This window comes from Oncorhynchus clarkii, chromosome 6 (assembly GCF_045791955.1).
Source record: "Oncorhynchus clarkii lewisi isolate Uvic-CL-2024 chromosome 6, UVic_Ocla_1.0, whole genome shotgun sequence".
NCBI lineage: Eukaryota > Metazoa > Chordata > Actinopteri > Salmoniformes > Salmonidae > Oncorhynchus > Oncorhynchus clarkii.
This window is the reverse complement of record NC_092152.1, coordinates 13,247,748-13,261,113: the sequence shown is the minus strand read 5'-3', so window position 1 is coordinate 13,261,113 and position 13,366 is coordinate 13,247,748. Positions and strand designations below refer to the sequence as shown.

Genomic DNA, 13,366 nt, shown 5'->3' with positions numbered 1-13,366 from the left:
TCACAAAACCATGCTGGGGCAAAGTTGATATCCACATTTATAAACACAGTATCGCTGCAGTTATAGTTATTTGTGGTTGTTCATTTTTGTTGTTGAGTTAATTGAATGAGTGGGGAGGGTGTGGCCATTTTTTTTTAAGTACAAGGGTGGGTGTGCATGAGTGTGTGCGTGAGTGTGTGCATGCGTGTGTGGAGAAGGAGAAGAGAACAGGACAAGACATGAAACCTCATATCATGAACCATATTTAAACCATAACATAACTTTATTATAATGATAGTACAAAAAAATACTCCTGACCCAACTAACAATATACCAAAGGCCTTAGGGCACAGTCATTAGAACCCTAGCAACGTGTTACTGACACAAGGCACATATGGCAGTGGTTTTATTGACAGGTTTAAATACTGCAAATATTTACAAGCAAAAAGTGTTGGCAATCAAACCCAATGAAAATGAATCAAATCAATGAATCTCAAATGTTTTCATATGGTGAGAAACCCAAGAGCTGACGAAGGAAAGAAGAACAGTGGTTTTCATCACTCCAATGAGAGGTCAGAAGGCTGTGTTGCCATGAAACAATCAAAGTGTACTGCTTGAACACTTCACAGCTAGCTAGTTGTTAACTCTCTGAACAATAAGATATACAGAACGGACTGTTTTCTGGTTGTAGTCTTGTTACCTTGCCAACAGATAGACAGTATACAGTCTGTATTACATGTAATGACATAACAAGCATGAATCAAAAGTCATTATCACACTACCTATCCCATTGAGAGGTGTTCTCTTTCCTCTAACCAGGAAAACATCTGGTTAAATTCAACCTATGTTCACTGTTTGAAGGTATTCGTTCAATTTCCGTAACAAGAAAAAGCAGGCATTTCCTTGTGAGAGGAATGTTGACATTGACATTTTAGAAATTCCAGTACTCTGGTCGTGGCACATCAGAGGAGGCTGGTGGGAGGAGCAATAGACGAACGGGCTCATTGTAATGGCTGGAATGGAATTAATGGAAGGGAGTCAACTACATGTAGTTTTCATATGTTTGATGAGTTGGATATCGTTCCATTAATTCCATTCCAGCCATTACAATAGGCCATCCTCCTATAGCTCCTCCCACCAGCCTCCTCTGAGACACATACAATCAGTATAAAACAGAGCAAACATTTCAAACAGTAGCCCTAAAGATATTAGGATATAAACTTCCATTGTTTCTAAACGTTTAGAATTAATATAATTCTGTTTGAGTCATGACATTCACCCTATTTACTTAAGGACACGATTAAGCTGCAATGTAAGACAAAGGAAGCCTAGAGCTAAATATACTGGAGCGATGCTGATGCTATGGAAAAGACTGCGGTCCATTGTGCATGTGTGTGCTGTATTTGTCTCCTTACAGACACACAGCTGTCAGAGTCAAGGATGGTGAGGGACCCACCGGCCCTCCAGGAGACCGTACCCCCCACTGGGACTCGCTTTAGGGGTACAGAATGCTTGTAGTGGTGGGGTTGGTAGTGGTGGTGGTGGTGATGGTGGTAGTAGTGGTGGTGATGGTGGTAGTAGTAGTGGTGGTGATGGTAGTAGTGGTGGTGGTGGTGGTGGTGGTGATGGTGGTAGGTAGTAGTGGTGGTGGTGATGGTAGTAGTGTTGGTGTTGGTGGTGGTGGTGATGGTAGTAGTGGTGGTGGTTGTGGTGATGGTGGTGGTTGTGGTGATGGTGGTAGTAGTGGTGGTGGTAGTAGTGGTGGTGGTGGTGGTAGTAGTAGTGGTGGTGGTAGTGGTGGGGAGTGAAGGCTGCTGGAGAGTGGTAGGTTAAGAGACTCATACCATCTCTTCCTTTAGGGCATCCTTTTTGGTGATATTAGTGAGTCTGACTCTGACTTCCTCTTTCTCCTCATCCTCCCTCCTCTTCTTGTCGCGAGCCTCTCCCTCTTGATGGTAGCCCACCATCAGCTGATAGACTATCACCCCGAAGGTGGAGCCTATAAACGGGGCAAAGATGGGCACCAGGAACCAGCACTTACCGGCACTGTGAGGACCAGAGAGAGAGAGTGAGAGAGAGAGAGAGAGAGAGAGCGAGAGAGAGAGAGAAGCAAAGACGGGAGATGGATTACACAAGAGACAGGAGAAAGATATATTCTTAATCTTGGCATCCTCTGCTTTTATCTGTTTGTTCCATCATTACCATCTCCCATTTTGTCTCATCTGCATATCAATAACGCACAAAGCCCGAACCAGGATTTTCAACAGAGGGGTAGATGTATAGTGCTAGGATACATAAGAAGAGGTGTGAAGACAAGCAGAGAGATGAGGAGGCAACTAGAATAATGCAGAAAGGTGTACAGGATTGTGGGAGGACTCACGTGAAGACCTCGGTGCCCCAGCCTGCCAGGGAGGTGAAGAGACGAGGCCCCAGGTCCCTGGCAGGATTGACGGCGTAGCCGGAGTTGAAGCCCATGGACAGGCCAATGACCAGCACCACGAAGCCCACCGTGAAGGCCTCCAGGCCCTGGGGGATGGGGTTGTTGTAGGGGTCTACGATAGCCAGGATACACACGACCAACGCTGCCGTGCCAATCACCTGCGATAGAGACACTTCCATTAACATGGAGAATTTCCAATACACTAGTAGTTCTGTTCCCTGATCTAATCAGTTTGGGGGTTGTATGCAGAAGGAAGATGCTAACCTGGTCAAAGAAGCCATTGAGCAGGTTGAGATGTTCGCCAGGGTAGGTGGCGAAGATGCCAGCGGTGGCGTTGGGCCCGGTAACGATGAGCTTTCCAGCAAAGCCCCACAGAGCGTCTGTGAGGAGATTACACACAGACAAACATCATGAGATAACATCAACTTTAACAAGGTGTTACACTATACACTGATTCGTCCAATGGATGCATCAGTTCCATCCCTGGACATGTCAGAGGACTCACCAAAGTACAGGCCAAAGATGATCCCGGAGCCCAGGAAAGCGCCCAGTGTCTGGAAGGCAAAGTACATTGGGAACTTTCTCCAGCGTTCTCTCCCAAGCAGGCAGAGGGCGAAAGTCACCGCCGGGTTTAGATGGCCTCCTGGGAATAACACATGTTGAGAGATTGTTAACATTAAAGCAGGACGGCTTCTCTCCAAAAGGAAGTACCTTTCCAACACTGCAACACAGTCATTTATCAGGCAGAAGAACACATGACTATTATAGGTTGAGCCTTAGAACAACTCATGGGAACAAATCTGTTCAAGGAGAACCTATACACCTAATCATATGATGTGCGAACCTGATACTTGGCCACAGACCAGGATCCCTAGGGTGGCAGCGAAGCCGAAAGCAAAGTTCACGGTGAGGAACATGCCATGAGATCCTCCACTAAGCACCAGCTGAGCCACCGCACCACAACCAAACATCTGTCAAGAGAGGGGAGAGACAAAAAGTATAACATGAGTACCAACAAAAATTGAGCGCCAACATCGCTAGGTGTGTAATTCCAGAGCATAGCCAAACATACACCTTGCATTGTTAACACACTGCAATAGTCACTCAAGCTTTGTGCATCAAATGGCTTTGTAATTATAAATTATATATACTGAACAAAAATATCAACTCAACATGTAAAGTGTTGGTCCCATTTTCTTCTGAAATAAAGGATCCCATGCACAAAAATATAATTTCTCTCAAATTTGGAGAACAAATTTGTTTACATCCCTGTTAGTGAGCATTTCTCATTTGACAAGATAATACCTGACAGGTGTGGCATATCAAGAAGCTGATTAAACAGCATGATCATTACACAGGTGCACCTTGTGCTGGAGACAATAAAAGGCCACTCTAAAATGTGCAGTTTTGTGACAACACAATGCCACAGATGTCTCAAGTTTTGAGGGAGCGTGGAATTGGCGTGCTGACAGCAGGAATGTCCAACAGAGCTGTTGCAAGATAATTGAATGTTAATAAGCCACCACCAGTGGCTTACCAAAGTTATTTTAGAGAATTTGGCAGTATATCCAACCGGCCTCACAACCGCAGACCATGTGTAACCACACCAGCCAAGGACCTCCACATCCGTCTGAGAGGGAGAAAAACTTATTCTGATTGGCTGGGCATGGCTCCCCACAGGTTGGACCTCGCTCCCAAATGGGTGGGTCTATCCCTTCCAGCCCAATCCATGGCTGTGTCCCTGCCCAGTCATGTGAAATCCATAGATTAGGGACTAATGAATTTATTTAAATTGACTGATTTAACTGTAACTCAGTAAAAATGTATATTTTTGTTCAGTGTTCAAACGGATATCCTAGATTTGTCATCCCTGAAGGTCAGCACAGGTCAGAAGCGGTGTGCAATCACTGTAAGTGAAACTGGACACCTTAAAGATTGAAATGGGATCCAGTCGCAAGGCTCCCCTGGAGTGAATGCATTCCACTGAGACCAGCAGGGCACATACGTTGAGGTTAGTTGCGAGGAACCATAGCTCTCGATAAAGGTCTTGGCGTCTAGCAGAGGTTCAACATCACTGAGCCCAGTCTAAACTCCCGATGAGACCAGAGGGCCTCATGCTTCCAACTCGGTGGGAAAATACTTCAGGGATACTACATCTTTAGACATGTAGTCAAATGTCAGCGGCATCTGATAACTTGTCAGTATGGTGCCAAAGAGTCGACTGAATTAGCCAGATCAAATTACACCGAAAGGTTATTCTCGGAATCGTTTGAAGTTTCATGACACAGTGAGCAATGACTCAAAAAGACAGCATCTAACAGAATGAATCACCTAAATCACAGCTGTCTAAATGGCTTGTTGGTGATAGCGACAGCAAGTCATGACAGCATTACGCCATGACATTGCATGACTGCATTACGCAATCACTCACCAGAATGTCAGGCAGTTTATGCTGTGTCCTCATACAGCAACATTATGTTTAGCGATAGACCTGTTCACCCAGGTATCCCTTTTAGCCAACAGCACTGGAGGTAGGGAGATACGGAGGTAGGGAGGGTTTGAGGGTGGTAGAGTCACATAGACAGGAAACCTCAGATAGCTTTAGACGGCGTCAGTCTTTTCAAACATCACTATACATGAAAAATGTTTATTGGACAAAAGGACAGGTGAAGTTTGAAGAAGTCACCATACTCTTTCCATCACAGAGCCACTCCTACATAGCTGCAGGAAGCAGGGATGCTGAGGGTGCTGCAGCACAACCTGATTTTTTGTTTTTTTTACAACATTATTTTACAAAAGTAGTGCACTGGGCCTTTACTGGTATTCGGGGACTAATATAGACCTCTGTAGAGCAGGCAACAACAAAAACAGCATCACTGCCTTGCCAAAAAAAGGTAGTTGTAAAATGAGGAACAGTATATCTAGCAGGATTCAATAGTTGGAATTGTGAGAGTTGTTGCTCTGTCCCTTTCTCTGCGATTGTCATTCTACTGGAATCCAGAAAGAACAAAACCCTGTCCCAAACAATTACATCCAAAAGTGCAAAGTCATGGACAAAGACACAAAACATCTGCATCAAATGAAATGTTTTTCTTGATAAACTAACATGGAAAACAACCACTTTTTGTGCAGTATTAATTGACCATCCTTACAAACCACTCACTGTAAATGTACATTAAAGTATTGTACATAGGCTGGTCATCTAGGTTTGTACCTGTAGACTTTCCATCACCATGAAGAAAAACAATGGACAATACAGTCATTGAGTACATTGAAACATCAAGTGGTATGTGATGATGTGGCTCAGTTAGTAGAGCATGGTGCTTGCAATGCTCGGGTTGTGGGTTTGATTCCCAAGAGGTGACCCGTATGAAAATGCATGCGGTCACTACTGTAAGTTGCTGTGGATCAGAGCGTCAGTTTTCACATAGAAATAAGTTGCATTTGCAAAGTATTTCTAGAAACTGGAAAACATATACCAAGCATGTATTTTGATATTCCACTTGTATTATCAGCTGAACTGTTTTGTACAGATAATGATCAGATTCAAGTTACAAATGTTTTTTTATTTTATTTTTTAAATCACAAATGTAGTGCACTGAGCCTTTACTAGTCCTGTATTAGAGGACTGATATAGAGGACCATAACACTGGGCCTTTACTAGTCCTGTATTAGAGGACCTACATAGAGGACCATAACACTGGGCCTTTAGTAGTCCTGTATTAGAGGACCTACATAGAGGACCATAACACTGGGCCTTTACTAGTCCTGTATTAGAGGACCTACATAGAGGACCATAACACTGGGCCTTAGAGGACCATAACACTGGGCCTTTACTAGTCCTGTATTAGAGGACCTACATAGAGGACCATAACACTGGGCCTTTACTAGTCCTGTATTAGAGGACCTACATAGAGGACCATAACACTGGGCCTTTACTAGTCCTGTATTAGAGGACCTACATAGAGGACCATAACACTGGGCCTTTACTAGTCCTGTATTAGAGGACTGACATAGAGGACCATAACACTGGGCCTTTACTAGTCCTGTATTAGAGGACTGACATAGAGGACGGTAACACTGAGCCTTTACTAGTCCTGTATTAGAGGACTGACATAGAGGACCATAACACTGAGCCTTTACTAGTCCTGTATTAGAGGACTGATATAGAGGACCATAACACTGAGCCTTTACTAGTCCTGTATTAGAGGACTGACATAGAGGACCATAACACTGAGCCTTTACTAGTCCTGTATTAGAGGACTGACATAGAGGACCATAACACTGGGCCTTTACTAGTCCTGTATTAGAGGACCATAACACTGAGCCTTTACTAGTCCTGTATTAGAGGACCTACATAGAGGACCATAACACTGAGCCTTTACTAGTCCTGTATTAGAGGACTGACATAGAGGACCATAACACTGAGCCTTTACTAGTTCTGTATTAGAGGACTGACATAGAGGACCATAACACTGCGCCTTTACTAGTCCTGTATTAGAGGACTGACATAGAGGACCATAACACTGAGCCTTTACTAGTCCTGTATTAGAGGACCATAACACTGGGCCTTTACTAGTCCTGTATTAGAGGACTGATATAGAGGACCATAACATTGAGCCTTTACTAGTCCTGTATTAGAGGACCTACATAGAGGACCATAACACTGGGCCTTTACTAGTCCTGTATTAGAGGACTGACATAGAGGACCATAACACTGAGCCTTTACTAGTCCTGTATTAGAGGATCTACATAGAGGACCATAACACTGAGCCTTTACTAGTCCTGTATTAGAGGACTGACATAGAGGACCATAACACTGAGCCTTTACTAGTCCTGTATTAGAGTACTGACATAGAGGACCATAACACTGAGCCTTTACTAGTCCTGTATTAGAGGACTGACATAGAGGACCATAACACTGAGCCTTTACTAGTCCTGTATTAGAGGACCTACATAGAGGACCATAACACTGAGCCTTTACTAGTCCTGTATTAGAGGACTGACATAGAGGACGGTAACACTGAGCCTTTACTAGTCCTGTATTAGAGGACCATATCACTGAGCCTTTACTAGTCCTGTATTAGAGGACTGACATAAAGAACCATAACACTGAGCCTTTACTAGTCCTGTATTAGAGGACCATAACACTGGGCCTTTACTAGTCCTGTATTAGAGGACCTACATAGAGGACCATAACACTGGGCCTTTACTAGTCCTGTATTAGAGGACTGACATAGAGGACCATAACACTGAGCCTTTACTAGTCCTGTATTAGAGGACTGACATAGAGGACCATAACACTGAGCCTTTACTAGTCCTGTATTAGAGGACTGACATAGTGGACGGTAACACTGAGCCTTTACTAGTCCTGTATTAGAGGACTGACATAGAGGACCATAACACTGGGCCTTTACTAGTCCTGTATTAGAGGACTGACATAGAGGACCATAACACTGGGCCTTTACTAGTCCTGTATTAGAGGACCATAACACTGGGCCTTTACTAGTCCTGTATTAGAGGACCGATATAGTCATCCTCAGCACATTTATTCTGCACATTTCTTCCCCAAACTACGTCCCGCGTTTATGCACTCCTATGAACATTGTTTGAAGATAGTGATTTGGGGGGTGGTCAGCCGTAGTTTTGTGTGGCAGTATGTGGTCTCCCGCCACTTGGATTTAAGCAAAGCAGAGCACACAGACTGTATCAGAAATGAAGCTGAAATATAAGGAGAACAATTATTGCTGTTTTTCCCCCTAATTCCTGTGTTTATGTAAGGACTGTATTGTTTCCTGGGCGGTGCACATGCACACCACCGCTGGGGCCTGAAGGACGTATTCTGTATGTCCAACCGCCTGTCACACACAGGTGATCCTGTAAGAGCTCAGGAAAGACCTGTCTGCTGATAGAGAGTCAGTGTCACCCGCTGACCTTCAGAGACAAAGAGTGCCTGTCGGCTCCCCACTGACCACCTGGAAATGGATGTGGTCCCCTTCACTCCAGAGACACCACATTCATTCAGAGGCTTCTAATTAACGACTTTCACTCTTTTCCTATTTCTTCAGTGTAAACTGGAGTCAGGTATACAATTGTAAAGAATGCAGAGATCTGTTCTCCATATATAGGGGTGAAGCTGTGCGCATGCCAAATCTAATGCGCACACACACACACACACACACTGAAAACCACACACACTGAAAACCACACACACATACACACACACTGAAAAACACACACACACATTGAAAAACACACACACTGAAAAACACACATATACACGTAGAGATAAACAACCCTGCCCTGCCCTTCGTTCCTCCTCCCTACCTGAGAACCAGTCATTAGAACGCCTACCTGTTCACTCATTATATTACTTAGTCATTAGTACAACTTGATGACGTTAGCACAATAGATGACGTCTACCTGTGTCCTGGAGAGCATTTGGCATGTTCACGTTTCACCCATTGTGTTGTCGCTGTCACTCCCAATACTTCCTCCCATAACATACATTAACATTAAGCAGTGAAGAAAAAAGTTGTTTAAAACGTGTGTGAAAGAGCCTGCAACCGTGAGTAAGACTGAATGATCCCTCCATCAACGCTCTGAGCCAAATAGTGAAAGTTAACTGCCTAGAGACCCGCAGGTTGTATTCTCGCCAAACTGTCCGCTAGGTGCTCAGTGGCTATTGACTGCTAGAGCCAGATAACAATACAAATAGCAGGGGTTGTTTAATTTGTCTTGTTTCTTTATTTAACGTGACCAATGGCCGAGGGTCTGGGTTCCTTTATGTGAATGACTGAGGGAAGATTTAATCTGTCAGTTTTATTAAAGCTGAGTGATGTGGAGGGATGAGTCCTTCTAGGAAGAGGCCACTCTAAGAGGGAAACAATCAACAGCGGTCAAAAGTGCAAACAAGAAGCAATCATCCCTAATATTATTTTTAAAAACAAATTGTTACAATATCATAGTTTTGTGCTAAATTGAAGCTCTCAAATGTTCTACTGCTTGAGATCCTGCACCTCCTATAAAATATTAGCTCCAGAGTATTGTGGAGTTCCTGCATCGGAATATAAACAGTAACGGCACCAAAACATTAGTACCGACACATATTTCAGTCCAAGTCAAGCACTGCTTAGTCTCCTCAGGGACATACATCTTACACACAATGTACAGTATGTTGAATTCTAGACTAGCAATTTCTCAGTGTTCAATATCAACAAGTCTTGTGCCATGTCACCATGATGAAGAATGGAAAAAAGGAACAAATATGGCAGACACAATATGTGTCAAGTACACAGAGATTTACAAACACACATTTACAAACACACGTGTGTGTGTGAATGTGTGTTTATGGATATGATTCAAAAACACACATATACAAACATGCCCGTGCGCACACACACACACACACACACCAAACTCAAATATGGCAGCAGAAGGGCATGAGGTTGTCGGGGGAGCTTAGGATCCTGGATCGTTATGCTGGTATCATGTGTCCATGTTCTTGCCAACAAGAGCAAGCATATTTTTGTACAGACTCAGGGAGTGTGATTTACAGCTGCCTATATGAGTCTCACATTCCCGACTCCCGTCACTTTGAAGTCAAGTGCAAAGTCTAGCACAACCTGTAAACCCATGCTGAACTTATCCACCAGTATCCATCGCTCTCACATCTTGGCATTACAACAATGGTCTATACTCGAGTTATTGTTAATTCAGAATTAATACAGACAAGAGGAGTCAAGAAAATGTAACCTGCAATGTCATATTTCAAGGAGATACAGGTATGAATATGCTCAAACTAATATTTATTGTGGCAAAGAATCATGAAAGTAAAACATGCAGTCTACTCTTCCAAGGAAAGCTTGAGTGAGGATAACCTGACTATAGATGTGGAAAATTAGGATAACCTGACTACAGATGTGGAAAATGAGTGAGGATAACCTGACTATAGATGTGGAAAATGAGTGAGGATAACCTGACTATAGATGTGGAAAATGAGTGAGGAAAACCTGACTATAGATGTGGAAAATTATTGAGGACAACCTGACTATAGATGTGGAAAATGAGTGAGGATAATCTGACTATATATGTGGAAAATGAGTGAGGATAACCTGACTATAGATGTGGAAAATTAGTGAGGATAACCTGACTATAGATGTGGAAAATGAGTGAGGATAACCTGACTATAGATGTGGAAAATGAGTGAGGATAACCTGACTATAGATGTGGAAAATGAGTGAGGATAACCTGACTATAGATGTGGAAAATGAGTGAGGATAACCTGACTATAGATGTGGAAAATGAGTGAGGCTAACCTGACTATACATATTATGAATGAGAATGTGAGTAAGGTGGTGAGAGATAGAGGGTCTCTTACCACCAGGATGAGGGTACCCAGACACTCTGCCAGAGCCTGGCGCAGCAGCAGGTTACGGATCTGGAAGTTCCGTGCCAGCTTGTCCAACCATATCTTCTGTTTTCCCATGGTTCAGTGCTGCTCGGCAAGGTAGGTCCTCCTGAGTGTGTGTGATGGCTGATGACCTGGCCTCCTGTACTGTGTCTGGTGACAGTAGGTAGGTAGGTCCTCCTGAGTGTGTGTGATGGCTGATGCCCTGGCCTCCTGTACTGTGTCTGGTGACAGTAGGTAGGTAGGTAGGTCCTCCTGAGTGTGTGTGATGGATGAGGCCCTGGCCTCTGTCTCTTATAGGACCTGGATTTCCTGTGGCTCCTGCCAAAGACAGCCTCCTTGAACACTCCCTTCTCTCTCCCTCCCACAATCTCTCTCTATAGATGTCAGTGTCTCTCCCTTGTAAATCCCAGACTCTCTCTCTTTCTCTCTCTCTGCCTCTTCTGATTCGCACTCTCTCTCTTCTCCTTTCCGCCTGTCCATTTTCTCTGTTGTTCCTGCTTTGTCTGGTCTGAATAGAGGTCAGATTTACTCAAAATCAGTTATACTTTCCTCTGGTAATACATCAACAGATCTCAGAACTGTCTGACAGCCCTTTGCTTGACACGAGTCCGCCTGCCTCAGGGCCCTGCATGGTGTCTGTAATGAAGCTGGCAGTTTGTTGAGTGCACTCAGATCTACCTGACAAAACGTGAAATCCACTATACTTAAAATGTTTAAAGTATTTTAGTTATTTGTGGGAAGAAAGGGACGGCCATAGTTTACTGTATGTGAGTGTTAGGTTGAGTATCTCTACTCATGCTAGTGTGATATATGTTTGAATTGAAGTAGACTACTTGTACTCTGTATTTTGAGCTTTGCTACTTCACAATGTACTGTGTAGGGCTTCCTATTGTGTTGATATATCAAATGCAATATTGGATATATCAGATAACAGAAAAACATCAAGGTACATCATATTTGTTCAAGAACTGATTGATCTATAATATACTGTATAATCTATACTTTCACAGTTAAGTTGAACGCAATGTACTCTAGTTCCTGAACAAGGGGGTCACACTGCTTCTTGGTGTGAGAAGCATACATTTTGAGCGGTTACAGAGATATAATGACAGGCACCTCTATTCAGACCAGACAAAGCAGGAACAGTACATGGTGATGAAGTTTCAGGCAGAACAAAGAAACAGGATGGACTAAAAGGAGAAGAGAGAGTGTGAGAATCAGAAGACTTGATTTCAGAAGAGGAAGAGCTAATTTCCTGCAATTCTAAACATGTTGCCAGGTGGCAGAAAGAAAATTGTGGCTTTATAGCTAATCTTATGCTATTCTACACATTTTGCAATGAGGCTGAGACAGTTTTTTCCGTTTTTTTCCATCGGGGATTGTAGAAACACTTAAAGGGCTGTGTTTCGTGTAGGCTTTCCCTGGCGTGATGTTTTGATAACCATGTCAATCTCTCAAGGACAAGGTGACTTTTAGCAATATATTCGGCTCTATTTACTAACAGATTGGAAAATGCTTATTAGCAACAAAGTAGACATCATGGAAAACTACAAATCCCTGCAAGCTCCTGCACGGCATCTCTAGCTGACACCTTTGCTAACAGGTACTGTGTCAATTTAAAACTTACACAATACCTTTCACAGAATTGTGAATTTAAAGAAATGTAGCCAAATTATTCATTACTACATTTAGCTAACATTAGATAGTTAATCCAGAGATTCTTATTCTTAACTGACTTGCATAGCTAAATAAAGGTTAAAACATATTTTTTTAATTGTTCAACTTTATTTGCCACTAGTCTGTGAATCTGTCCGTGACATATCGAAAATGAGGGTTTAAGGTCATGAAAAGTCATGGAAATTTGTTTCATAATTTGTATCAATTTAATTAACGGAGGCACACATATATCAATCATTTAAAAATCTACATATTCATGTCGAGTTATATACCTTGATTTGAAGTAGCTCACTTTATCCATTTGATCTCTGAGTCATTTAATAAAGTAATAATATTTTTTTTTTAAGTATTTGGTTGTAATGGTGCAATATTTTATATCAAGGGTGGCAATCATCCTCCAGGAGAGCTACTGGGTGTGCAGGCTTTTGTTCAAGCCCTAGTCTAACCACACTGTAGCCTAAACATCAGCTGCTCAACAGTTCCTTGATAAGCAGACTTGGATGTTTCAGGGTTGGATCAAAAGCCAAGCCTGAATACCCAGGAGGTCTCCAGATGGAGGGTTGACCACATGTTGACAACATGTGACTAACAGTGCAGTTCTACTTTGTGGGGTTAGGTTTCGATACACCCACTTGTGTTGATCCTCCCACTTGTTTCGCAACGTCCACTATCAGACACACTCCATGTATGCAGTTACCTCTAACTCATGAGAAAAGCATTGCGGTGGTGATGCACATAATGGTCTCCATTGTGTTTATGAAGTTTGTGTTTATCTTGTTGTGACACGTCAGGTGTCATTCAGAATTTTTGAAAGACAAATATTACTTAGCACTAAAACCAGAGAGGAAGAGGCCAAG

The 13,366-nt window shown here is 42.9% G+C and overlaps 1 protein-coding gene across 1 annotated transcript; it reads right to left on the bottom strand.

Moving 5' to 3' along the window:
• Positions 1–234: 234 nt before the first annotated feature.
• On the bottom strand, positions 235–11,097 carry LOC139410643 (aquaporin 3a). Its single transcript, XM_071156002.1, has 6 exons — positions 10,800–11,097; positions 3,264–3,390; positions 2,925–3,062; positions 2,684–2,799; positions 2,360–2,577; positions 235–2,025 (listed from the first exon to the last, which is right to left on the bottom strand). Exons 1-6 carry the CDS (start codon positions 10,905–10,907, stop codon positions 1,818–1,820), a joined length of 915 nt encoding a protein of 304 aa, XP_071012103.1. The 5' UTR covers positions 10,908–11,097; the 3' UTR covers positions 235–1,817.
• Positions 11,098–13,366: the final 2,269 nt, after the last annotated feature.

Coding starts and splice junctions, on each gene's coding strand:
- LOC139410643 (XM_071156002.1), bottom strand. CDS start 10,907: ATGGGAAAACAGAAGATATGGTTGGACAAGCTGGCACGGAACTTCCAG. Junction 3,391..10,799: donor TGGGTACCCTCATCCTGGTG/GTAAGAGACCCT, acceptor CTCTCTTGACAG/ATGTTTGGTTGTGGTGCGGT. Junction 2,578..2,683: donor TCAATGGCTTCTTTGACCAG/GTTAGCATCTTC, acceptor TCTCTATCGCAG/GTGATTGGCACGGCAGCGTT.